The sequence below is a fragment of the Diplotaxodon limnothrissa genome, linkage group LG23 (assembly GCF_057381915.1).
Source record: "Diplotaxodon limnothrissa isolate DT_005_m linkage group LG23, D_limnothrissa_male_GT1.1, whole genome shotgun sequence".
Lineage (NCBI taxonomy): Eukaryota > Metazoa > Chordata > Actinopteri > Cichliformes > Cichlidae > Diplotaxodon > Diplotaxodon limnothrissa.
This window is the reverse complement of record NC_140617.1, coordinates 1,361,294-1,387,516: the sequence shown is the minus strand read 5'-3', so window position 1 is coordinate 1,387,516 and position 26,223 is coordinate 1,361,294. Positions and strand designations below refer to the sequence as shown.

The following is a 26,223-nucleotide window of genomic DNA, read 5'->3' as shown; positions in this document are numbered from 1 at the left end:
GGGATGTCCTCACAGAGCCACGACTCCGTAAAACACAAGACACAGGAGGAGGCAACGTCTCTGTTCATGCTTCTCATCAGGGCCAGCTCGTCCATCTCATTCCTGAGTGAGCGTACGTTGGAAAGGAAGATCCCAGGAAGAGCAGTTCGCAGTCCGCGTCTCCTCAGACGCACGAGTGCGCCGGCTCGCTTTCCTCGCTTTCGGCGTCTCACTTTCCTGATCAGAGTCTGCAGTAAATCTGCCGCAGATGCGACAAATATTGGAAGTAAATCCACAGGTGTTGTAGTCCTGTAGTTAAGAAGCTCTTCTCTAGTGTAAGAATATCCAGAGGAGTGCCCAGACACAGAAGTTATGCACAAAAACAAAACAGAAGTAACGCACTGAAGCACCGGGGCATCCATACGCGGCGGCGCCATCTTGGAACAAGGGACTTGTCTTTGAAAGGTAGAGTGTTAATTACTAAAGCTGAAGGGATATCCCGATGAACATATGCTGCTCTCTCCTTACATCTGGATAAGAAAAGTAGTAAAGATATTGACCGTATGCTCTTTAATTTTATATGGAAAAACCGTACGCACTATATTAGAAAAACTGTTGTGATGAATAAGTACGAATCAGGTGGGCTTAACGTCTTAGACTTTTCTACTTTAAATAACACTTTCAAAATTAATTGGGCCAAACATTTTCTTAAAACCCTACCTCTATCTGGAACTTTATACCATACCACATTTTCTCTCGTTTTGGTGGCTTTACTTTTATTTGAAATTGTAATTACAATGTTGAGAAAGTCCCTGTAAAGCTTTCATCCTTCCATAAGCAGGTCCTCTTAGCGTGGACCCTCATTTATAAACACAACTTCTCACCTCACAAATACCTTATCTGGAACAACAGAGATATTTTATAGAAAAATAAATCACTTTTCCTGGAAACTTGGCTCCAAAATGGGATCCTATTGGTGGCTCAGCTGGTTAGTAAAGAGGGACAACTACTTACTTACAACGACTTTATTGCACTATATAATTTTCCAATCAGTGTTCCAGATATCAAGCGGAAGACAGTCTGGATGGTCCCCCATAAATATTTGATTGTAAATAAGGTGAAAGAAGTCTCTTTTAAAATTCGACATACATGTTATCCAGCCAGTCACTACATGGTCAAATTTAAAAGGGACATAAATACTAATTGTACTTTCTGTGGGGATCATCCAGAAACGGTGACACATCTTTTTTGGTACTGTTCTTTTACACAGAGATTCTGGAAGGAATTTAGCAGCTTTGTTATTGTCCATATTTTAAGGGAGTTTTCTTTACGATGGGAAAATGTTTTATTCTGTTTCTTTAAGTTCCCCAAGAAGTATGAGAAATGTTTTTTATGATAAATTTCTTAATACTTTTAGCTAAATTTTTTATCCATAAATGTAAGTTTACTAACAAAACACCATATTTCTGTCATTATTTTAAGGATGTGCACATGCACATACAATCAATATCAGACTGCACCAACAAAAAGGCTCTCACAACAATATATGTATGTGAATTTTTGCGTGTATTCTTATAATTGTTACCTTTTTCTTTCACCCTTGGCTTTTTGTGTTCATGTTCTGTTGTATACTTCATCTGTTCGTATGTTGTATACTCATTGTTTGTTAAATAAAGTTTTAAAAAAAAGACACGCTTTGTTTAGACCCCCAAAATCCTTTCCACGCCCACCCCCGTGACATCACGCTCCAAAGCCCTGTTACGTCACAGAACGTGGTGATGTCATAGTGACAGTCCTTTCATCCTTTGATGTTCAAGTCTATAAATAGAGGACAGCTGTCAAAGGGAATTCATTAAGCTATCGTTTTGTTGGAGTGATACAGCACATAAAAAAGCAGAAATGAGTTCGAAAGCTAACAAAGACAGAAATGTTAATTTCTCGAAAACAATGGTTAAAAAAAGTGAAAAAGAAAAAGAAACATATGCCAGACAGTTCGAGCAAAGACTGCAGCCAATGATCGACGAGGTTGAAAAGCTCAAAACTGAGCTTGACTACTTCAAAAACCTGCATACAGTCAATAAGAAACGGATCGAGGATCTAACAAAAGAAAACAATGAACTTTTGCAGAATAATAAGCTGCTGGGTTCGGTCTTGGATGACAGGACAAACATCGCAGACAGGTTGGACTCGATAAAAGATGACCACGAAGCTCTGGTAAAGTTCCGCGCAGAGACGGAGAAAACTCTGGCTGAGCTTAAAGAAAAACACGAGGACGAAGTCCAAGTCCTGCAAGGACTGCTGGAAACAGAGAAAGAAAAGGTGGCACGTCAGCAATTTCACAACAGCCAAGTTGTTGAATTATTATTGAAACGCCACAAAGAGGAAAAAAATAAGATGCAGCAGTTTTACCAGGAAAATACTAAAAAACTGGAAAACAAAGCAAATGCTGCAGACAGGAAGTTAGAAGAGGTGATCAACATGTATGACTCCAAAATAGAAAAGCTGCAGACGGCAGTAAAAAATAGTAGAGGTGTGACCGTCAATGCGGTTAAGGAACGCGAGGAAGAACGTCAATCCTCGCAGTGTTGGATTGACGGTGTTTTGTGGCATAATACACAGTTACAAGACGAAAATGAATTTATGGTTAAAAACATGAAAGAATTAACAGAGGAGAAAGGTCAAATGGGCAAAGTGATAGACGACCAAAAGGCCCAGAATATGGCGATCAAGCAGAAATGCCAGAGTAATATTAGAGCTCTGGCCTTGGAAAAGAAAATGAAGGCTATGCTTGAAGACGAAGTTGATTCTTTGAAAAAGAAAATTGAAGACGTCAAAAAGGCCCTAAGCACAGAGCAGGAAAACCACAGAAAGACAGCAGTGGACCGGCACAAAGTAAAAGCGGCACACAATCAGGCACTGGCTGAAAAGGTGGCGCTGGAAGAGAAACTGCGCTCCACAAAAAAGCAACGGGAAAGATTTATATCCAAAGTGAATTGGCTGGAGAAGAAAGAGCGCTACTTCCAAGAGGAATTGTGCCAGTGCGTTTTGTCCTTTGAAAAGGCATTTCCACATGAAGGTCACTTGAGAGGAAAAGAAAAGGTGGAATTTAGGGATATGTTCCACTACTTGAAAAAGAAATACGTAGACGGAGTGGAAGGCACCCCCTTTGTTGGAACAACGGAGTTTCTTGAAAAACAGCTGAACTGTCTACGTATCAGATGCAAGGATCTAGATGCAGCTTTACTAGCTAAAACACGGGAGCTGGAATCATTTAAAAAGCAGTACAATGACATGGTAAAGTCTTCCGAGTACGCTTTATTCCGACAAAGAGAGGAGCTCATTGGACCAGTGAACCAGATTATCCAAAAGGCTGCCAATGAAGAAAAAGAGATAGGTCATCTAAAATCTAGAGTGAAAGACGCTCAACTCCAGCTTAAATTAGAAAAACAGAAAGGACAAAAGCTGGCATCGTTGGACCATAGAAGCATGATGGGGAGATGTTCTGAGGAGACTCCGTCTCAGATTAATCCTCGTCCACTTCCAGGGAAAACTACATTTATTCAGGTACGTCCAAGACACCCTGGCAGAAGTGCAGGTATGGCTTCCCCAGTGAATCCTCCTGTAGAGTCTCCATCAACACCACCTTTCCTCAATTCTGATGATGGATTACCACCAGTTGATTGTTAAAAATTAACTGCTAAAATAGGCCATTAGAAGTATACTTCATCTTGTCTCCCTATATCATGGGTGGGCATTCTCAGTCCACGAGGGCCGGTGTCCCTGCAGGTTTTAGATCTCACCTTGGCTCAACACACCTGAATCACATGATTAGTTCGTTACCAGGCCTCTGGAGAACTTCAGGACATGTTGAGGAGCTAATTTAGCCGTTTAAATCAGCTGTGTTGGTTCGAGGACACATCTAAAACCTGCAGGGACACCGGCCCTCGTGGACTGAGATTGCCCACCCACCCCCAACCGGTCGCAGCAGATGGCCGCCCCTTCTTGAGCCTGGTTCTGCCGGAGGTTTCTTCCTAAAGGGAGTTTTTCCTCCCCACTGTCGCCCAGTGCTTGCTCAAAGGGGATCATTGGATTGTTGGGGTTTTCTGGCTTTTACTGTAGTGTTTTTACCTTACAGTATAAAGCAGCTTGAGGAGACTGTTGTTTTGCCATGATGCAATATAGCAGGGCTGCCCAATCCCAGTCCTCGAGAGCTACTATCCTGCAGCTTTTAGATGCATCCCTACTCCAACACAGCTGAATCAAATGAATGGCTTGTTATCAGGCCTTTGCCAAACACGATGGCATGCTGAAGAGGTAATCAAACCATTTGATTCAGCTGTGTTGGAGTAGGGATGCATCTAAAAGCTGCAGGACGGTAGCTCTCGAGGACCGGGATTGGGCACCCCTGCAATATAGTATTAAATATGACTACATTTTAAAAACATCTATTATAGCATCAAAGTAAAACAAAAAAACTAAATGAAATGAATCAAAATGTCTAATCTGGCAAAACAAGAAAAGAAAAAAGGTTTCACCTTTAAATAAAAATCCAAATCACAAACACATTCTGATTTTTGTTGTGTGTGTTTTTTTGTGTGTGTTGTCACGTATAAAATCGTTGCACTCTGTCTCGGTGTCTGCCCGGCCGGCTCCGCAAGGCTACATATGTTTATTGTGTTGCTGCTTTCTTCCACTCGTCATTCTGCCTGGGCGGAGCTCAGGCCCACGCACCTGTCTGCAATTACGCTGCAACGTGTCCTGTCTGTATGGAGACTGAGAGCTGCCAGAGTAATAATGTAGATACAGGCCTCTTTCTCCTTCTGCTGCTGTTCATGCTTTTATTCCATTGATGTTGCTATCATTTGTAAATATATTTATTTGCTCTTATTTTATCAATTTACTGTCGTTCATGTATTTAATCTTCTTTGTATTTAAATATGATTTTTTTTTAAGTAATGCCGCGAGATGGACAGTTAAATAAAGGTTTCATTGAATTAAAAAAAAGATTTAAAGATGACTGGTGGCGGAAGCAGAGCACAGACTGTCTGTGAGAATCTATCGCCATCGTGTGGTGCAGAGATATATTGCCATTGAATTTAGACAACGAAAGCTTGGCTCACAGAGCAGCTGCAACACGAACAAAAAACATTAAATAGCAACATGATATATTATATTATATTATATTATATTATATTATATTATATTATATTATATTATATTTATAGCTGTCGAAATTAACGCGTTAATTGCGATAATTAAATTTTGGAATTAATTACGTTAGAATATTTAACTATTTAGCGCAACACGCAGATAAGTCGCTCCCATAATTCCACTTGATTTGTTTACCGCGCCACTGAAAATGGAGAAGCAGGAAGCGGATGGCCTTCTGGATGGGGAATTTAAATACAAGAAGAACATAGATGGGACAATAAACAAACGCGTTGTAATTTGCACTCACTGTAGTAAAGAGTTTCAATTTCACCGTTCAAATTCGACCTTAAAATACCACCTTAATGCCAAACACGCGTTTGTCGGGGCAGCAGCTTCACCCGGCCTGCGTCAGACCACTCTTAGTGAACGCAGGCCACTCGGTAAGTCTTCTTTGGACAAACTGACCGACAATATAGCCAAATGGATAGCAAAGGACTGCAGACCGCTAAGCATTGTGGAGGACAAGGGCTTTGCGGATGTTTTAAAGGTTGCATCTCAGGACGCGTCCTACAAGCCCCCAGCGAGAAGCACAATAACAATTCGAATCCACGAACTGTATGAAACGGAGAAAAAGAAAAAAGAAGAGGCTTTAGTTCACACAGAATGCGTGGCTCTGACAGGAGACCACTGGACATCATTGAGTAATGACAATTACCTGGGAGTTACTGCGCATTTAATCACTGAAGCCTGGGGTCTGACATCCTTTGCGCTGACTATAATGAAAACGGAAGAGCGGCACTTTGCGGAGGCTTGTGCAGAGCAGTTCCAGACTGTTGCTCGCAGGTGGAGAATTGAGGAGAAGGTGACAACAGTAGGCACGGACAGTGCGCGCAATATGATCGCCGCGGCTCGCATCATGCCATTCAATCACATGCCGTGTACCGCGCACATTCTACAGAGATGCATCACAGTGAGTCTCGCAGACAGTGGCTTTGTCACTGCGCTGGCCAAATGCCGCAAAATTGTTGGCCATTTTAAGCACAGCCCAGCAAACACAGCAGAGCTGAACGCAGAGCAGGTGTCACTGGGGCGCAAGCAGGAGCCGTTGGCCCAGGACGTGCCTACGCGCTGGAACTCCACGCTGGAGATGGTGAAGCGCTTGATCCGCAACCAAACTGCAGTAACCGCGACTCTGGATAAACAAAAGCATAAACTTGTCCTCCTGACGCCTCCAGAGTGGGACAAACTCCAGAGACTGGAGACACTTCTAGAGCCCTGCAGGTGAGCCTGTCATTGTGACCATAATTGTAGGTTTAGATTAAATGTATCAAACATACATCTTAAATCAGTTTTGTTATTATGAAAATGTCTTATTTAAAAAATAAATGAAATCAAATATTTTATTAATATTACCTAGTATTAAAAAGCTTTTTTTAATTTGCTGTCTTATCTCTCTCTCTGTGTGTGTGTGTGTGTGTGTGTGTGTGTGTGTGTGTGTGTGTGTGTGTGTGTATTCCACTGCAGATATGTGACTGAACTGCTGGGAGGAGAGGCCTACGTCTCCTGCTCTGTAGTTCTACCAGCCTTCTGCCACCTGCGCCGTGTCATGGAAGTAACTGATGAGGACCCTGCATATGTGGTGAGGTTTAAAGAGAAGTTTAAGGAAGACCTTGCTTCCCGCCAGGAACATACCAACTATGCATGGCTCCAGATCGCAACTGCACTGGACCCACGTTTTAAAGACCTACGCAGTGTGCCCAAGACTGACAGAGAAGCAGTGTGGACCACACTGGCAGGCATGCTGCATGAAGACTCTCCTAGAAGATCACACACTGCAGAAGAAGGTCCAGCCAAGAAGACTGCAACCCCCCCACTGTGCTTTGCCCTGATATCTGCAGTGTGAGGTTGGATCGCTCATTCTCATCCTCACACTGATGCCACTTATTTCGGTCTTTGTTTGACATAAAAGGGCATATTTGTCACTTTATTGCAACTATATTTGCACTCTTGAGCTCCTTCATTCACTGACTGATCATAAAGTTATTACTTGCGTTATGTATTCATCCGTTTGAACATAATTAATGAAGCCACATGTAATCACTAAAATTTGTATTTTGGGTACAATAAGAGAGTTTCAGATGGAATGCTGTTTTGTTTTGTTTAAATTTCACCAACTTGCTGATGCCCACGGTTGTGAGTGCGGCTTCTTGCTGTACATGGGTGGATGGTTGTAAATCACATCACAGATGCCAAAAACCTCTCAAACCAAGCCCCCTTGCCGGTGATGCTGTGCGCAACCTCGTGACGGAGTCAAGCATATTCAAAACACCCCCTCACCTCCCGTGTCAAACTCAAATGTCAGCCTATTTCATGTGTCACTTTTGGAGCAGTTGCCATCCCGACGAGCCATGGAGAAGTTCGTGTTTGTGTTATTTTACTTATTTGGTGTTCTGGTGTGTTTGGGCACCGGTCAGCACCATCGTGTTGAGCACGTGTTGGACCGTGGACACACCGGATTCAGTGGGAGAATAACGGTCAGGTGTACAGTTTACTGAGCACTGGGACTCAGTATCGTTTACCAGCACAGACACGGAGACGCGCTCAGCTTCTATTGAGAGCAAACAACCAAGTGAACCCTCCGGCTGCGTCCAGTAGACGAGACACACCGTCTGGGCCGGGAGCTTTCCGAGCATTCAGACTCTTAAACTGCTTCCTCGCATCTGCTTCATGAATATGAAGGGTTGTGGTGGGAGGAGGTGGTGTGAAATCCTCTTTTGTGTGGGGTGAGGAGGGGGGTGTTGTAAAAGTCCCCAAGAGCAATGATGAGAGAGTCCGGGAATGTCCGCTCCATGTGCAGTATCTGCTCCGCGAGTGCGCACTGAGCTGCCTGCGCATCCGCATCTGGCGGGATGTAAACAGCGGCCAAGATGAATGAAGCAAACTCCCGCGGAGAATAAAACGGTTTGCAGTGAATAAAAAGGTATTCCAGAGAGGAAGAGCAGTGCTGAGCAATCACTGTTACATCTGTGCACCAGCCACTATTAATGTAGAAGCAGACACGTCCACCTGTGGTCTTACCAGAGAGAGAGGCCTGCCGGTCCGCGCGCAGCAGATGAAAGCCCTCCAGCTTGAGCGCGCTGTCCGGGATGTCCTCACAGAGCCACGACTCCGTAAAACACAAGACACAGGAGGAGGCAACGTCTCTGTTCATGCTTCTCATCAGGGCCAGCTCGTCCATCTCATTCCTGAGTGAGCGTACGTTGGAAAGGAAGATCCCAGGAAGAGCAGTTCGCAGTCCGCGTCTCCTCAGACGCACGAGTGCGCCGGCTCGCTTTCCTCGCTTTCGGCGTCTCACTTTCCTGATCAGAGTCTGCAGTAAATCTGCCGCAGATGCGACAAATATTGGAAGTAAATCCACAGGTGTTGTAGTCCTGTAGTTAAGAAGCTCTTCTCTAGTGTAAGAATATCCAGAGGAGTGCCCAGACACAGAAGTTATGCACAAAAACAAAACAGAAGTAACGCACTGAAGCACCGGGGCATCCATACGCGGCGGCGCCATCTTGGAACAAGGGACTTGTCTTTGAAAGGTAGAGTGTTAATTACTAAAGCTGAAGGGATATCCCGATGAACATATGCTGCTCTCTCCTTACATCTGGATAAGAAAAGTAGTAAAGATATTGACCGTATGCTCTTTAATTTTATATGGAAAAACCGTACGCACTATATTAGAAAAACTGTTGTGATGAATAAGTACGAATCAGGTGGGCTTAACGTCTTAGACTTTTCTACTTTAAATAACACTTTCAAAATTAATTGGGCCAAACATTTTCTTAAAACCCTACCTCTATCTGGAACTTTATACCATACCACATTTTCTCTCGTTTTGGTGGCTTTACTTTTATTTGAAATTGTAATTACAATGTTGAGAAAGTCCCTGTAAAGCTTTCATCCTTCCATAAGCAGGTCCTCTTAGCGTGGACCCTCATTTATAAACACAACTTCTCACCTCACAAATACCTTATCTGGAACAACAGAGATATTTTATAGAAAAATAAATCACTTTTCCTGGAAACTTGGCTCCAAAATGGGATCCTATTGGTGGCTCAGCTGGTTAGTAAAGAGGGACAACTACTTACTTACAACGACTTTATTGCACTATATAATTTTCCAATCAGTGTTCCAGATATCAAGCGGAAGACAGTCTGGATGGTCCCCCATAAATATTTGATTGTAAATAAGGTGAAAGAAGTCTCTTTTAAAATTCGACATACATGTTATCCAGCCAGTCACTACATGGTCAAATTTAAAAGGGACATAAATACTAATTGTACTTTCTGTGGGGATCATCCAGAAACGGTGACACATCTTTTTTGGTACTGTTCTTTTACACAGAGATTCTGGAAGGAATTTAGCAGCTTTGTTATTGTCCATATTTTAAGGGAGTTTTCTTTACGATGGGAAAATGTTTTATTCTGTTTCTTTAAGTTCCCCAAGAAGTATGAGAAATGTTTTTTATGATAAATTTCTTAATACTTTTAGCTAAATTTTTTATCCATAAATGTAAGTTTACTAACAAAACACCATATTTCTGTCATTATTTTAAGGATGTGCACATGCACATACAATCAATATCAGACTGCACCAACAAAAAGGCTCTCACAACAATATATGTATGTGAATTTTTGCGTGTATTCTTATAATTGTTACCTTTTTCTTTCACCCTTGGCTTTTTGTGTTCATGTTCTGTTGTATACTTCATCTGTTCGTATGTTGTATACTCATTGTTTGTTAAATAAAGTTTTAAAAAAAAGACACGCTTTGTTTAGACCCCCAAAATCCTTTCCACGCCCACCCCCGTGACATCACGCTCCAAAGCCCTGTTACGTCACAGAACGTGGTGATGTCATAGTGACAGTCCTTTCATCCTTTGATGTTCAAGTCTATAAATAGAGGACAGCTGTCAAAGGGAATTCATTAAGCTATCGTTTTGTTGGAGTGATACAGCACATAAAAAAGCAGAAATGAGTTCGAAAGCTAACAAAGACAGAAATGTTAATTTCTCGAAAACAATGGTTAAAAAAAGTGAAAAAGAAAAAGAAACATATGCCAGACAGTTCGAGCAAAGACTGCAGCCAATGATCGACGAGGTTGAAAAGCTCAAAACTGAGCTTGACTACTTCAAAAACCTGCATACAGTCAATAAGAAACGGATCGAGGATCTAACAAAAGAAAACAATGAACTTTTGCAGAATAATAAGCTGCTGGGTTCGGTCTTGGATGACAGGACAAACATCGCAGACAGGTTGGACTCGATAAAAGATGACCACGAAGCTCTGGTAAAGTTCCGCGCAGAGACGGAGAAAACTCTGGCTGAGCTTAAAGAAAAACACGAGGACGAAGTCCAAGTCCTGCAAGGACTGCTGGAAACAGAGAAAGAAAAGGTGGCACGTCAGCAATTTCACAACAGCCAAGTTGTTGAATTATTATTGAAACGCCACAAAGAGGAAAAAAATAAGATGCAGCAGTTTTACCAGGAAAATACTAAAAAACTGGAAAACAAAGCAAATGCTGCAGACAGGAAGTTAGAAGAGGTGATCAACATGTATGACTCCAAAATAGAAAAGCTGCAGACGGCAGTAAAAAATAGTAGAGGTGTGACCGTCAATGCGGTTAAGGAACGCGAGGAAGAACGTCAATCCTCGCAGTGTTGGATTGACGGTGTTTTGTGGCATAATACACAGTTACAAGACGAAAATGAATTTATGGTTAAAAACATGAAAGAATTAACAGAGGAGAAAGGTCAAATGGGCAAAGTGATAGACGACCAAAAGGCCCAGAATATGGCGATCAAGCAGAAATGCCAGAGTAATATTAGAGCTCTGGCCTTGGAAAAGAAAATGAAGGCTATGCTTGAAGACGAAGTTGATTCTTTGAAAAAGAAAATTGAAGACGTCAAAAAGGCCCTAAGCACAGAGCAGGAAAACCACAGAAAGACAGCAGTGGACCGGCACAAAGTAAAAGCGGCACACAATCAGGCACTGGCTGAAAAGGTGGCGCTGGAAGAGAAACTGCGCTCCACAAAAAAGCAACGGGAAAGATTTATATCCAAAGTGAATTGGCTGGAGAAGAAAGAGCGCTACTTCCAAGAGGAATTGTGCCAGTGCGTTTTGTCCTTTGAAAAGGCATTTCCACATGAAGGTCACTTGAGAGGAAAAGAAAAGGTGGAATTTAGGGATATGTTCCACTACTTGAAAAAGAAATACGTAGACGGAGTGGAAGGCACCCCCTTTGTTGGAACAACGGAGTTTCTTGAAAAACAGCTGAACTGTCTACGTATCAGATGCAAGGATCTAGATGCAGCTTTACTAGCTAAAACACGGGAGCTGGAATCATTTAAAAAGCAGTACAATGACATGGTAAAGTCTTCCGAGTACGCTTTATTCCGACAAAGAGAGGAGCTCATTGGACCAGTGAACCAGATTATCCAAAAGGCTGCCAATGAAGAAAAAGAGATAGGTCATCTAAAATCTAGAGTGAAAGACGCTCAACTCCAGCTTAAATTAGAAAAACAGAAAGGACAAAAGCTGGCATCGTTGGACCATAGAAGCATGATGGGGAGATGTTCTGAGGAGACTCCGTCTCAGATTAATCCTCGTCCACTTCCAGGGAAAACTACATTTATTCAGGTACGTCCAAGACACCCTGGCAGAAGTGCAGGTATGGCTTCCCCAGTGAATCCTCCTGTAGAGTCTCCATCAACACCACCTTTCCTCAATTCTGATGATGGATTACCACCAGTTGATTGTTAAAAATTAACTGCTAAAATAGGCCATTAGAAGTATACTTCATCTTGTCTCCCTATATCATGGGTGGGCATTCTCAGTCCACGAGGGCCGGTGTCCCTGCAGGTTTTAGATCTCACCTTGGCTCAACACACCTGAATCACATGATTAGTTCGTTACCAGGCCTCTGGAGAACTTCAGGACATGTTGAGGAGCTAATTTAGCCGTTTAAATCAGCTGTGTTGGTTCGAGGACACATCTAAAACCTGCAGGGACACCGGCCCTCGTGGACTGAGATTGCCCACCCACCCCCAACCGGTCGCAGCAGATGGCCGCCCCTTCTTGAGCCTGGTTCTGCCGGAGGTTTCTTCCTAAAGGGAGTTTTTCCTCCCCACTGTCGCCCAGTGCTTGCTCAAAGGGGATCATTGGATTGTTGGGGTTTTCTGGCTTTTACTGTAGTGTTTTTACCTTACAGTATAAAGCAGCTTGAGGAGACTGTTGTTTTGCCATGATGCAATATAGCAGGGCTGCCCAATCCCAGTCCTCGAGAGCTACTATCCTGCAGCTTTTAGATGCATCCCTACTCCAACACAGCTGAATCAAATGAATGGCTTGTTATCAGGCCTTTGCCAAACACGATGGCATGCTGAAGAGGTAATCAAACCATTTGATTCAGCTGTGTTGGAGTAGGGATGCATCTAAAAGCTGCAGGACGGTAGCTCTCGAGGACCGGGATTGGGCACCCCTGCAATATAGTATTAAATATGACTACATTTTAAAAACATCTATTATAGCATCAAAGTAAAACAAAAAAACTAAATGAAATGAATCAAAATGTCTAATCTGGCAAAACAAGAAAAGAAAAAAGGTTTCACCTTTAAATAAAAATCCAAATCACAAACACATTCTGATTTTTGTTGTGTGTGTTTTTTTGTGTGTGTTGTCACGTATAAAATCGTTGCACTCTGTCTCGGTGTCTGCCCGGCCGGCTCCGCAAGGCTACATATGTTTATTGTGTTGCTGCTTTCTTCCACTCGTCATTCTGCCTGGGCGGAGCTCAGGCCCACGCACCTGTCTGCAATTACGCTGCAACGTGTCCTGTCTGTATGGAGACTGAGAGCTGCCAGAGTAATAATGTAGATACAGGCCTCTTTCTCCTTCTGCTGCTGTTCATGCTTTTATTCCATTGATGTTGCTATCATTTGTAAATATATTTATTTGCTCTTATTTTATCAATTTACTGTCGTTCATGTATTTAATCTTCTTTGTATTTAAATATGATTTTTTTTTAAGTAATGCCGCGAGATGGACAGTTAAATAAAGGTTTCATTGAATTAAAAAAAAGATTTAAAGATGACTGGTGGCGGAAGCAGAGCACAGACTGTCTGTGAGAATCTATCGCCATCGTGTGGTGCAGAGATATATTGCCATTGAATTTAGACAACGAAAGCTTGGCTCACAGAGCAGCTGCAACACGAACAAAAAACATTAAATAGCAACATGATATATTATATTATATTATATTATATTATATTATATTATATTATATTATATTATATTTATAGCTGTCGAAATTAACGCGTTAATTGCGATAATTAAATTTTGGAATTAATTACGTTAGAATATTTAACTATTTAGCGCAACACGCAGATAAGTCGCTCCCATAATTCCACTTGATTTGTTTACCGCGCCACTGAAAATGGAGAAGCAGGAAGCGGATGGCCTTCTGGATGGGGAATTTAAATACAAGAAGAACATAGATGGGACAATAAACAAACGCGTTGTAATTTGCACTCACTGTAGTAAAGAGTTTCAATTTCACCGTTCAAATTCGACCTTAAAATACCACCTTAATGCCAAACACGCGTTTGTCGGGGCAGCAGCTTCACCCGGCCTGCGTCAGACCACTCTTAGTGAACGCAGGCCACTCGGTAAGTCTTCTTTGGACAAACTGACCGACAATATAGCCAAATGGATAGCAAAGGACTGCAGACCGCTAAGCATTGTGGAGGACAAGGGCTTTGCGGATGTTTTAAAGGTTGCATCTCAGGACGCGTCCTACAAGCCCCCAGCGAGAAGCACAATAACAATTCGAATCCACGAACTGTATGAAACGGAGAAAAAGAAAAAAGAAGAGGCTTTAGTTCACACAGAATGCGTGGCTCTGACAGGAGACCACTGGACATCATTGAGTAATGACAATTACCTGGGAGTTACTGCGCATTTAATCACTGAAGCCTGGGGTCTGACATCCTTTGCGCTGACTATAATGAAAACGGAAGAGCGGCACTTTGCGGAGGCTTGTGCAGAGCAGTTCCAGACTGTTGCTCGCAGGTGGAGAATTGAGGAGAAGGTGACAACAGTAGGCACGGACAGTGCGCGCAATATGATCGCCGCGGCTCGCATCATGCCATTCAATCACATGCCGTGTACCGCGCACATTCTACAGAGATGCATCACAGTGAGTCTCGCAGACAGTGGCTTTGTCACTGCGCTGGCCAAATGCCGCAAAATTGTTGGCCATTTTAAGCACAGCCCAGCAAACACAGCAGAGCTGAACGCAGAGCAGGTGTCACTGGGGCGCAAGCAGGAGCCGTTGGCCCAGGACGTGCCTACGCGCTGGAACTCCACGCTGGAGATGGTGAAGCGCTTGATCCGCAACCAAACTGCAGTAACCGCGACTCTGGATAAACAAAAGCATAAACTTGTCCTCCTGACGCCTCCAGAGTGGGACAAACTCCAGAGACTGGAGACACTTCTAGAGCCCTGCAGGTGAGCCTGTCATTGTGACCATAATTGTAGGTTTAGATTAAATGTATCAAACATACATCTTAAATCAGTTTTGTTATTATGAAAATGTCTTATTTAAAAAATAAATGAAATCAAATATTTTATTAATATTACCTAGTATTAAAAAGCTTTTTTAAATTTGCTGTCTTATCTCTCTCTCTCTCTCTGTGTGTGTGTGTGTGTGTGTGTGTATTCCACTGCAGATATGTGACTGAACTGCTGGGAGGAGAGGCCTACGTCTCCTGCTCTGTAGTTCTACCAGCCTTCTGCCACCTGCGCCGTGTCATGGAAGTAACTGATGAGGACCCTGCATATGTGGTGAGGTTTAAAGAGAAGTTTAAGGAAGACCTTGCTTCCCGCCAGGAACATACCAACTATGCATGGCTCCAGATCGCAACTGCACTGGACCCACGTTTTAAAGACCTACGCAGTGTGCCCAAGACTGACAGAGAAGCAGTGTGGACCACACTGGCAGGCATGCTGCATGAAGACTCTCCTAGAAGATCACACACTGCAGAAGAAGGTCCAGCCAAGAAGACTGCAACCCCCCCACTGTGCTTTGCCCTGATATCTGCAGTGTGAGGTTGGATCGCTCATTCTCATCCTCACACTGATGCCACTTATTTCGGTCTTTGTTTGACATAAAAGGGCATATTTGTCACTTTATTGCAACTATATTTGCACTCTTGAGCTCCTTCATTCACTGACTGATCATAAAGTTATTACTTGCGTTATGTATTCATCCGTTTGAACATAATTAATGAAGCCACATGTAATCACTAAAATTTGTATTTTGGGTACAATAAGAGAGTTTCAGATGGAATGCTGTTTTGTTTTGTTTAAATTTCACCAACTTGCTGATGCCCACGGTTGTGAGTGCGGCTTCTTGCTGTACATGGGTGGATGGTTGTAAATCACATCACAGATGCCAAAAACCTCTCAAACCAAGCCCCCTTGCCGGTGATGCTGTGCGCAACCTCGTGACGGAGTCAAGCATATTCAAAACACCCCCTCACCTCCCGTGTCAAACTCAAATGTCAGCCTATTTCATGTGTCACTTTTGGAGCAGTTGCCATCCCGACGAGCCATGGAGAAGTTCGTGTTTGTGTTATTTTACTTATTTGGTGTTCTGGTGTGTTTGGGCACCGGTCAGCACCATCTGCGTGCACGTGTTGGACCGTGGACACACCGGATTCAGTGGGAGAATAACGGTCAGGTGTACAGTTTACTGAGCACTGGGACTCAGTATCGTTTACCAGCACAGACACGGAGACGCGCTCAGCTTCTATTGAGAGCAAACAACCAAGTGAACCCTCCGGCTGCGTCCAGTAGACCCACCAGAACCGGATCTTGGGAATTTAACGAACTCAACGGCCATTTTCAACAAAACGAGCGCAGTCAAGTGGATGCGTCGGTCCTTGGTGCTGATACGGATCAGTATATACTCGCCTCGGGACGACCTGGCACACGCAGTCAGTCCCCACCCCGCAGCCAAACCACCACAGAGGCTGTGGGATACTCCGGGTCCCTCCGGTCACAGTCCAGCAGCTCTTCAGCTCTTACCTCCGTCCAAGAGTTCTCCGGCAGCGGAGTCCCACGGGGAGGCCGTAGTGCACTTGGAGATGATACAGGTGTACAACGGGCCAGCGCGTCACAGGCAAGATCGCCGGATTTTACCCACAGCCGAAGCGGCAGAACCAGGTCCCAGAGCACGCATTCAACTGTTCGATCACCTGCCACATCAATATGGGTGACCACGGCAGAGGACGCTGGGAACGCACGTCATATAACCCAGGAGACCACGCTGGGAGACGCTCCCAGTGCGCGCGGTGTGCAAAGAGCGCACACTCTGACCAGAGTCACGCCAGAGTTAATTGTTTCTCCCACAGCACTGTACAGCAACGCTGTAGAATTACAATTTCCACGTAGCGGACCCGATGCCTCACGCACTACAGACGCGACTGACCCACGAGACCCGCACAGTATTCATCACAGGAACTCGGTTTTCTATAACGTTTACCCACCAGACCGCAGGAACAGGCTGAGTGCGCGCCCTCCACCAGGAGCCGGCTACGGGACCAGGTTCTTCCACAACGGTGAGACAGAAGCACCGCGGCAAAGACACCAACGTGTATTAACCCTTGTGTGGTGTTCGTATTTTTGTTACTCAGCCAGTGTTCATGGGTCTGGTGGACCCGCTAGAGTTTTGGCTTTCCAAATTAACACTATCAAACAATTTTATGTTAAATTACTCAACAGATGTTTACTTCATCCCAATTACAAGACATATGAACAGCAAACATGGTTAATTTTTTCCCTTTACCTTTGTTAGATCACATTTATGAATTAATGTGCTTCTCGTTTTTCTTTTATATAAAATGTTATAAATAAATCAGTTATAATCCAGTGGAGTGAGTGGAAAGACACAACACATTTACACGTGAAAAAATAATTAATTGTTTAATTTTTCTTTTGAAAAAAACTGAACACGGGTCTCACAGACCCGAACACCATACAAGGGTTAAAAAGTAGTTATGGAGAGGCACGCATCTTGAAGCTTTAGAGACATTATCACGCCCAATCAATCAAATTGGTTTGGCGCCGAAAGGAGTGCCGAGCCCCACATTTAAATCCCATCTAATGCAGATTTTAATGCATTTTAATGAGAACCGGAGTTAATGCCCCGTTATGACAAAACTAATGTCTCCCGTGCCAGAGCCTCTGAGCAAAGTTAAAATTAAATGCTTGATTGATAGACTTTGAGAGTCATTAGTGATTAGCCAGCAGTGATGGAGAAATTACTTCTGCAGCTTATGACAGTATATCTAAAGTTGTCCATTCATTATTCTTCCCAAGCAGATTCTTATTATGCTGATCTGTATAGATACAGGTTTTGTGACGTCTGCATAGTCAAATCAACACATGCAGCACTTTTCAATAAGGATGCAGTTTATTAGACAGTGTAGAACAGAGCTGTCAAACACAGAGGACAGACTCCATCAACAAAGCTTTATGTTTCATAAGTACAGGACAGTCTGGTCAGTGATCTAAGAGCACTTTTTCTTTTATTTTACACATTTATCATGTAGAAAAATTCAGATATTCTGTTAAAATTGCCCTTTGTTATCTTATATTCAGATATCTGAGGGATTAAATGTGGACATTTATGTGACTCTTGATGAGTAAAATGAGTTTGAAATCCCATTAGTGGAAAGTTGATGCCCCAGTTTTTGCCTTTAGGTTGTTTTAATCGTTTAAGTTTCTGATTTTTTTCCTCTGCAGGTCTTCCAGACTTGGTTCCTGACCCTTACTACATCCAAGCAGCCTCGTACATTCAGAGAGCACAGATGTATGCACTTCGCTGTGCAGCTGAGGAGAACTGTCTTTCCAGGTGCTTTATTGGGCTTTATATGAATCTGTCTGTCAAAAATAATTTAAGTTGTTCTTCACTGACATTTTACAATACAGGTTATTTTTGCTGTGCAGCAGAAACGTGTGACGTCAGGCAGGACAAACACATTTACATCGAGATAATAAAAGATAGGACTTCTTTGAGCCTGCCTCACTGTGTTGGCCCACATCCCATTTGGATGCTACAGCTGAGTGACAGAATGACTGGACGCAAACCTGGCTGCTGCCTGAGATTCTCTCCTCTGATCTGAGCAGCCGCTCTGCCAAATAAAATAAACTCTGAAACGAAAGGCAAAGGATTTCTGAGGTGAATGCAAAAACTGCTGAGGCAAGACCAGAAACCACCTCTGCAGTAAATCATTGCGTCTGCCGCTCGGTGAGCAGGAAATAGAGTAAACTGTGCAGTGAGGCATGTATGTGTGGAGGACAAAGACTTAAAAAGGTGGTGCAAGTCGATTCCGGCTGCGCACTGAGTGCTTAAAACCCTCCGAGTGTCATCTCGGCACACAGTGAAGGTGCTCCAGGTATCTTGGCTCATTTCCTGTTTCCTTTTCCTTCAGCTCTGCATATCACCCGAGTGTGAGTGACCTCGACTATCGAGTTCTGCTGCGCTTCCCACAGCGAGTGAAGAACCAGGGAACAGCAGACTTCCTCCCGGTGAGACCCAGGCATGAGTGGGAGTGGCACAGCTGTCACCAGTGAGTTAGAAACACCATATATGTCCTCAAAGTCACACCCCAGTTCCTGCAGAGTGATGTGTGGACACAGGATTTATAACTAACAGATAAAACATTAAAACATGTCCGAGGGAGAAGTTAATTTTAGGAAACTGTAGTTTGTCAGCCAAAGATGCCTGAGGTGAGCGTTTTAGGAACATCCACTCTGACATCCCACAGAGCCAACAGTTCAGAAACAGCTGAGAGTAGACCAAATCTCTTCATCTGTTTTAATTGGAGTAATTACACGTTTTGTTTTTTGAAAAAGGGAAACATGAGATTTAAGAGAATGTTACGTACTGTAAATACAGCAGAAAGGACGGTTTCCTGAACACATTAGCAGAGAAGATTTCTCTCCTCTTCAGGCATTACCACAGCATGGAAGCATTTAGTAACTACGACCTGCTGGATGTCTCCACTGGACTGAAGGTTGCTGAGGGACACAAAGCCAGTTTCTGTCTAGAGGACACGTCGTGTGATGCAGGAGTACGGCGACGCTTTGCCTGCACTACTCACACACAAGTCAGTTTGCACTTTTGTATCTGTGCAGGATTTTCACTGGTTACGTCTTTCTCGTAAAAACGTAAAGATTTCCGCTTTTAAAGCATCGCAGAAGCAGGTTGTGTAAGTTTGGCGTCTTCTTAGGGTCTCAGTCCTGGATGCTATGACACGTACCACGCCAACATCGACTGCCAGTGGATCGACATCACTGATGTGCCGCCGGGGAACTACATACTCAAGGTGGGTTTGCAGGACGGATTTATATTATTTATATTATTATTCAGGTGGTTCGGGCATCTGGCAAGGATGCCCCCTGGGCGCCTCCTGGGCGAGGTGTTCCAGGCATGTCCCACCGGGAGGAGGCCCCGGGGCAGACCCAGGACACGCTGGAGAGATTATATCTCTCGGCTGGCCTGGGAACGCCTTGGTATTCCCCCGGACAAGCTGGAGGAGGTGGCTGGGGAGAGGGAGGTCTGGACCTCTTTGCTTAGGCTGCTACCCCCGCGACCCGACCTCGGATAAGCGGATGAAGATGGATGGATGGATGGATGGATATATTATTATTCACATTTCATCTCTAAATGATTGTTGTTTATTTGATTTTCAGGTAACGGTGAACCCCTCTCACCTGGTCGAGGAGTCTGACTTCTCCAACAACGAGGCTCAGTGTGACGTCAGGTACACGGGAAGCTACGTCCAGGCGAGAAACTGCAGGATCGTTGTGTAAGTCGGGTCAAGTATTCTCGATTTTCACGAGTGACTCTGGAGGTAAAAATGTTTAAAGTATTTTTTTCTTTGCTTCACAGGAGCTGACCTGACAGCAGACTGAACATCTCACAGGCAAACATGTACTTAATCTCTTCTTACTGCTCCTAATGAGCAGCTGCTGATACCATCATCTGTTTGCTTCTAAATGAATCTGTATTTATATGATTTATTGTATCCAAAGCCAGGATGGCTCAATTTGACCTTTTACTTATTTATATGAATATTCATTTTAAGTGGATTTTGTGCTGTTGGCTGTTACTGTGAGACTGACTTGGTGCTGACTGTGGGGAAGCAGTGGTGCTCCAGCTTTCCTCCATCACATCTATTAGGATTTTGTCAGAGACCAGCAAATATACCCTGAAGTATACAGCGTGCCGCTGCTCTTATTTAAAAAGTTCAAAAGCTGTCACGTGTGGATTATTTGCAATGCTTTGCTCCAGCAGCAGTTTATAGTTTTATGTATTCTACTGAAACAAGGCTCGACTTTTAAAAGCTTTTTACTTTATGGTAAAACTTATTTAGATTTCTGAAAACAAAGGCAACCCCGACATCTAATTATTGAATTAGTCTAATTACAATTGGGAGCAAATATTTCTCAGCCTGAACTCATCTGGCTGCCCATTAACACCAGTTAACACGAGCTGAGAGGCGGTTCAGTGTCGAGCGGTACATTTCCTAAATGCTTTAGGAATAACACACCTCAGAGAAATACCTGAAACGATCCCACTTTGCTCATTAACGTCATCAAAATAGCAGCGAGAGAACGAGAGCGCTGTGACACCAGTGTGTTTTTGCGTGCTTGTTGTGTTGTGTTATTGCTGGTGAGTGATTGGGAAAACATTTAGTCACCTGGCAGTGGCTCCATGTGAGACGCCTGCGAGTGTCTCGCTCTGTTTACACTTTGTCACCGAATTTAGTCGGGACCAACTGGGACGCTGTCTGGAGGACATAACCAGCGCAAAACACAATTCTTCCTCTTTGCTCCGTGTTTTTATTATTTTTTTTAATGAGGCCTGTTTGCCTCACAGAAGATTGGCAGAAAAACAAGCAGGAGGTATGTCCTGTATTGTACGGGCTTTTTCTTTGGCACTCGTCATTAGGCACAGCAGGACTGTCGTGGGAACCATTCCAAACCAAACATGCCCACTGCAGTAATTTGAACCTCAGCAGAAAACTTCTTGCAGTAAAATGGAAGCTTTTAGCAGCAGTAAGCCTAAATGAAAGAGGATTTTGATGAGATGCATATGCTAACAGGTGCAGAGCGGGGTCGCGGGAGTTTGTTCTAGGATCACATTCACTGAATCATTTGCAGAGTTTGTCTGTGGCAGCATCAAGTCACAGCCTGTCACCAACTTCTCCAGTTCCTCGCACAATAATAGTAAGAGTCTGTCGGTCCTGATGAGGTCACCTCTATTTGTTATGTTTTAAGGACACAGAGGAAATCAAATACACACACTGATGCAAGAGATGGAAAAACTACCAGAGATGACATGGAAAGCATGCTGCCTGCACCGCATCCTGTATAACCGCATCACACTGTGCTGAAACCCATTTCACTCATCCTCTTATCCAAACATGGACTCTGTGCTGAACCTACACCGTCTCTGGCCAGCGAACCATCTGAGTGTGAAAGAGGGTCAGGGCAGAGCCACCTCCTCCAGCGCTCCCAGCTGCTGTGTGCTAAGGGTGGGCCGGTGCACTAAGCCTGCAGGGTGTGGGCAGAGCTGCCGGTCGCTCCGGCTGGAGATGACAAGGAGGAGAGAAATTCCACAGATCCACTGACGGGCAGGAAAACCCGACTGCAAACTGCTGACATCAGCGACGGAGCCTTTCTTACTGTGGGCTGAGTGTCTGTGAGGCCGTGCCCAGACTGTCTGAGACGCCCAGTCAACAAGTGTCCGAGCCAAGAGCCCAGACCCCAGCGACACATGATGGACGTCAATATTCCTGGGTACAGACTTAGACTGGAACAGTGTCGATAAGCAGTCACAGACTAAAAATATGCACGTGTGTTAGTTTCACGCCCATATTGTTACGCTTGTCTTGTGACTTCACTAAAGCACCACACTTGTATTAAAGATGCATTGTCAGATTTTTACAGTCACTTAGTGGCAGCATAACCGCCTATGTGAGCACAACACTGATCATCCCCTGCACACAAACTCAGACATTTATGTGCAATTTAACTCTACTCTGTATTTGGTAATTGTTCTGAATTCATTTTTTCCTGCCACAGACTGTGGGTAAGAAAACACTCAAAGACACTAAAACACATCACCTTTTAAAATGCAATCAGATCACAAATGGACAGCACTAAAAGCTTGTGCGAAGTACCACAGCGGGCAGCTTGGAGGTGTGTGACAATAACAGGTGTGGACAATGACGCGCTCCACTTGTGTCCAGATCACTGAAACGCATTTTAAAAGGACGCATTAACAGGTCACAGACTCCACTTAATCACAGCTTTGTGCGCCACGATGTCAAGTGTTCTCTTTAATGCACTCCGAGAGAACATTATCACAGCGCTGACCAGCCACTTCATTAGGTACACCTATTCATCTGCATGTTAACACTGCAGAAAATGATGTTAATACGTATCACTAGAGACAATAAGAGATGCCTGTTAATCTGTTAAACTAAACCTTTTGAAAAGAGATCATTTTGGTTTTGGGACTGACTCAAACATACGCTCACTGGCCACTTCATTAGGTATACCTGGTGTAGTCCATCTTATTGCAAATGTCTAATCGGCTAATCACAGTGCATATAGTCATGTAGATATCATTCAGATAACCTTCTGAAGTTCGAACTGAGCATCAGAATGAGGCTACCTGAGTATTGTTGCTGACCATGTCTGTCGACTGTGTCACAAATCATCTCCAACTATCTTGTACATGACGGTACAAATGGCCTCCACAGTCAACGGATCTCAATCCAAAAGAGACCTTTGGGATGTGGTGGAACAGAAGATTCACATCATGGTTGTGCAGCCAACAAATCTGCATCAGCTGTGCAATGCGAGTATGGACCAGAATATCCCAGGAATGTTTCCAGTGAAAATCAGAGCCACGAAGAAATACGGCAGATCTGACAAGGTCTGATCAAGTCACTACATCTGCTGTTAACACCAAACACCAGTGGCCGCATCACGACGTGCACAGTGTGATCTCTTCCTATATTCAGCACCTGTCAGTTAGAAACCACGATGCCCGGCCCACTGTGGGTCCAGATGTCCATAACAGCGTAAAACCATCACATATAACTCTGTTTCAGATCGATCGCAGACATCAGCACCATGAATACATAAATACCAAAACATTGCAGTTGTAGCCACAGTGATCAATCACCCAGAGGTAAGAAACAAACGATGCAGTTTTCCTGTGCTGGTTGTTTGTTTTTAACTAAGAGGAAGAAATTGGAAAGTTTTCACGCCACAGGGCGACTCAGCTCAACAGCAGCTGCTCAGAACTAATAAAAGCACCAAATTAACCCTGACGCCTGTAGAGTCACACACACACACACACACACCACCGACGTGCTGCTGTGTTGTTTTCCTCCCACTGTGTGAGTGTGTGTGTAAAGTCTGGAATACGAGCTTCCATCACGAGTGAAATTATTCGATGGCAACTTAATGTTCCCTTCCTCCATCCGTGCTCTGTGTTTGCTGTGAGTGAACTGTTTGTCTAAAGCAAAGAGTCGAAGCTATTTGTGCGAGCGGGGGGGAAATGACTGAATCATTTTCACGGCTCTCCCGCCGGCGGCGTCTGATGTCCCAAAAGTGGAAACAATGTTTACCTGGACTGGACGAGGGCTCTAAACTGGGCCGTTTACACACCGCTGTAGATTCAACAGCTTCCCCTGTTTGAAAGAGAAGGATCCTGTGTGTGGTTTCCCTCCTGAAGCAAACACTCGACAGCCCTGTGCAAATGCATGCTGTTTTATTTATCCTGTTATTGTATAATTTTGGGGCCGGGAGGAGGTCTGGATGAGGAGGTGCAGGGGAGAGAGGGCGGGGGGTCGCCCAGCTGAAGCCTTCCATTTCTTTCTGTTCTGAATGTTCATATTGTTTTATGGGTTTTACACTTGGCTGTCAGACGACGTTAGCGTGTCTCCTGCCGTGCCTAACATCTGTTCACGCTACACCGGGAGGACGCATGTTGGCTCCGGAGACATATAAAACACATCCACGGAGACGTGAGCAGACGTGAGACTGTGCTGCTGCCTCGTGTAAAACAAAATGTTACTGCAGTGTGAAAAAGACAGCTGTCGACATGTTTGCTATATGCAAGAGCACGAGAGTAGTGCAAAGTTTAATCGGAGGGTTGCCTCATGAATCACAGCCTGCTGAGGCAGAGCGGGCCTCAAACAGCGCCTAAAGAAATCTCGAGTAAGTCAAAAGCAATACCAAAGAAATGCAGTTTACACACGCCTAATTATTGTAGTGTGGATTTAATATGTGTGGATTACAAAACAAATAATCTTACTGGATTTATGACAAAGTTTTGAAAATGAACAGCTCGTTTATTATTATGTTAATTTGTCCAATTTGAGCCGCGGATAAATAAAATGACAGCTGTTCGTCAAGTGTTGATGCAGGATCTTTGTTCAACCCCTCGGATTAAAGCAGAGATTCTTCATTTGCATCTTAACTGACTCATTTCATCTGCTGCGGTTCTGTACAGAAGCGTGACAGCAACAGTTTCTAGGTCTAACTGTAACAGCAAGAGCTGTGTTTAAGTACTTATTCTTACTTTTGCACTGGAGGATACTCAGCGGTCACTTTGTTAGGTACACCTGCTCAACTCCTCATTAATGCAAATTTCTAATCAGCCAACCGCGTGGCAGCACGTTAGTGCATTTAGACATAGAGGCGTGGCCGAGACGACCTGCTGAAGTTCAAACTGAACATCAAAATCAGGAAAAAGGTTCTTTTAAAAGTCACTCTGAATGTGGCGTGGTCGTTGGTGCCAGACGGGCTGATCTAAGTATTTCATTCATCCCGCTTTGTATATGCTTGTGAGCATTGCCACAGTGTGTAATATACTATATTAAATATACTATACATGAAACTCTATAACAAAAGTTATAACTACAGCAGTATAGACAGTTTTAAAAGGGCTGTGGTACATATGTAGGCTGCGAGTGTGTTATTACTACAGGGATAGCTCAGTAGGTAGAATGGTGGCCCCATGATTGGAAGGTCGGGGGTTCGATTCCCCTGAACAGCTACCCTGAGGTACCCCTGAGTAAGGTACCGTCCCTACACCCTCCAATGGCTGCCCACTGCTTCACTGAGTGAATGGGTTAAATGCAGAGAGGAATTTCCCCACGAGGATCAATAAAGTACACTTTCTTTCTTTCTTAAATCCCAGACAGGAAATACAAACATTGCTAATTGTGGAGAAAATGTGGACACACTGGGGAAGTAACTGCAGCGTGCTTTATAGGAAACGTGTCCTTTTATCAGCTTTCATCTTAATGAAGGATGTTATCACGTTCAGTATCTGTGCAGCGAAAGAATAAGAACAATGAGCCAGCAGCTAATGCTCCTCTTAAACTGCTGCACGTGTTTGGAAAGACAAAATGTGCCCTTTGACCTCACCCCTTCACACCTGAATGTGACATCCTTGGCCAAACATTCAGGGCTACAGCCAGGTGGTTAAAAATAATAAATACAGATGTCAGCCTTGTTCTGATTGTTGGGCTTTTCTGTAGGATCTTTACCTTCCAGTATAAAGTGCCTTGTAATTTGCTGCTATATAAATTCAATTTAATTAAAGTTCTGGACACATCTGATTAATTTGGCCTCCACATATTAATATTTCTGAACATGAAATACTTTAAAGTAACTCAGCAGCAGAAACAGCAACATGTTGCTTAAACACTAATTGTTCTGTATAAGTAATCTAAAGGCGTTATATAAAATAACCCAGCATCAGAGCGTCAGACATTTTACCAATGATCGCACCAACTAATGACCCCTTTTTAGAAATTATAGATGACATACTGCAGGCTTAACTATTTTGCCTTCCAGGATTTCAATCAATTTGTACAAAGAATTTGTAAACTGGCAGATAAATGCAGCAGAGTGTCGAATTAAAAAGGTTGTAGTGGCGTAATCCTAC

General features: G+C 43.7%; 3 protein-coding genes across 3 annotated transcripts; all 3 read left to right on the top strand.

The window, feature by feature from the left end:
• Positions 1 to 5,338: 5,338 nt before the first annotated feature.
• Positions 5,339 to 7,033, top strand: LOC146607171 (E3 SUMO-protein ligase ZBED1-like). The gene is made up of 2 exons (XM_085347797.1): positions 5,339 to 6,411; positions 6,655 to 7,033. Exons 1-2 carry the CDS (start codon positions 5,339 to 5,341, stop codon positions 7,031 to 7,033), a joined length of 1,452 nt encoding a protein of 483 aa, XP_085203923.1.
• A 6,578-nt stretch (positions 7,034 to 13,611) lies between these two features.
• On the top strand, positions 13,612 to 15,284 carry LOC146607170 (E3 SUMO-protein ligase ZBED1-like). Its single transcript, XM_085347794.1, has 2 exons — positions 13,612 to 14,684; positions 14,906 to 15,284. Exons 1-2 carry the CDS (start codon positions 13,612 to 13,614, stop codon positions 15,282 to 15,284), a joined length of 1,452 nt encoding a protein of 483 aa, XP_085203920.1.
• A 505-nt stretch (positions 15,285 to 15,789) lies between these two features.
• Positions 15,790 to 20,057, top strand: loxl5a (lysyl oxidase-like 5a). The gene is made up of 6 exons (XM_085347185.1): positions 15,790 to 16,798; positions 17,985 to 18,093; positions 18,674 to 18,811; positions 19,195 to 19,351; positions 19,475 to 19,570; positions 19,938 to 20,057. Exons 1-6 carry the CDS (start codon positions 15,790 to 15,792, stop codon positions 20,055 to 20,057), a joined length of 1,629 nt encoding a protein of 542 aa, XP_085203311.1.
• Positions 20,058 to 26,223: the final 6,166 nt, after the last annotated feature.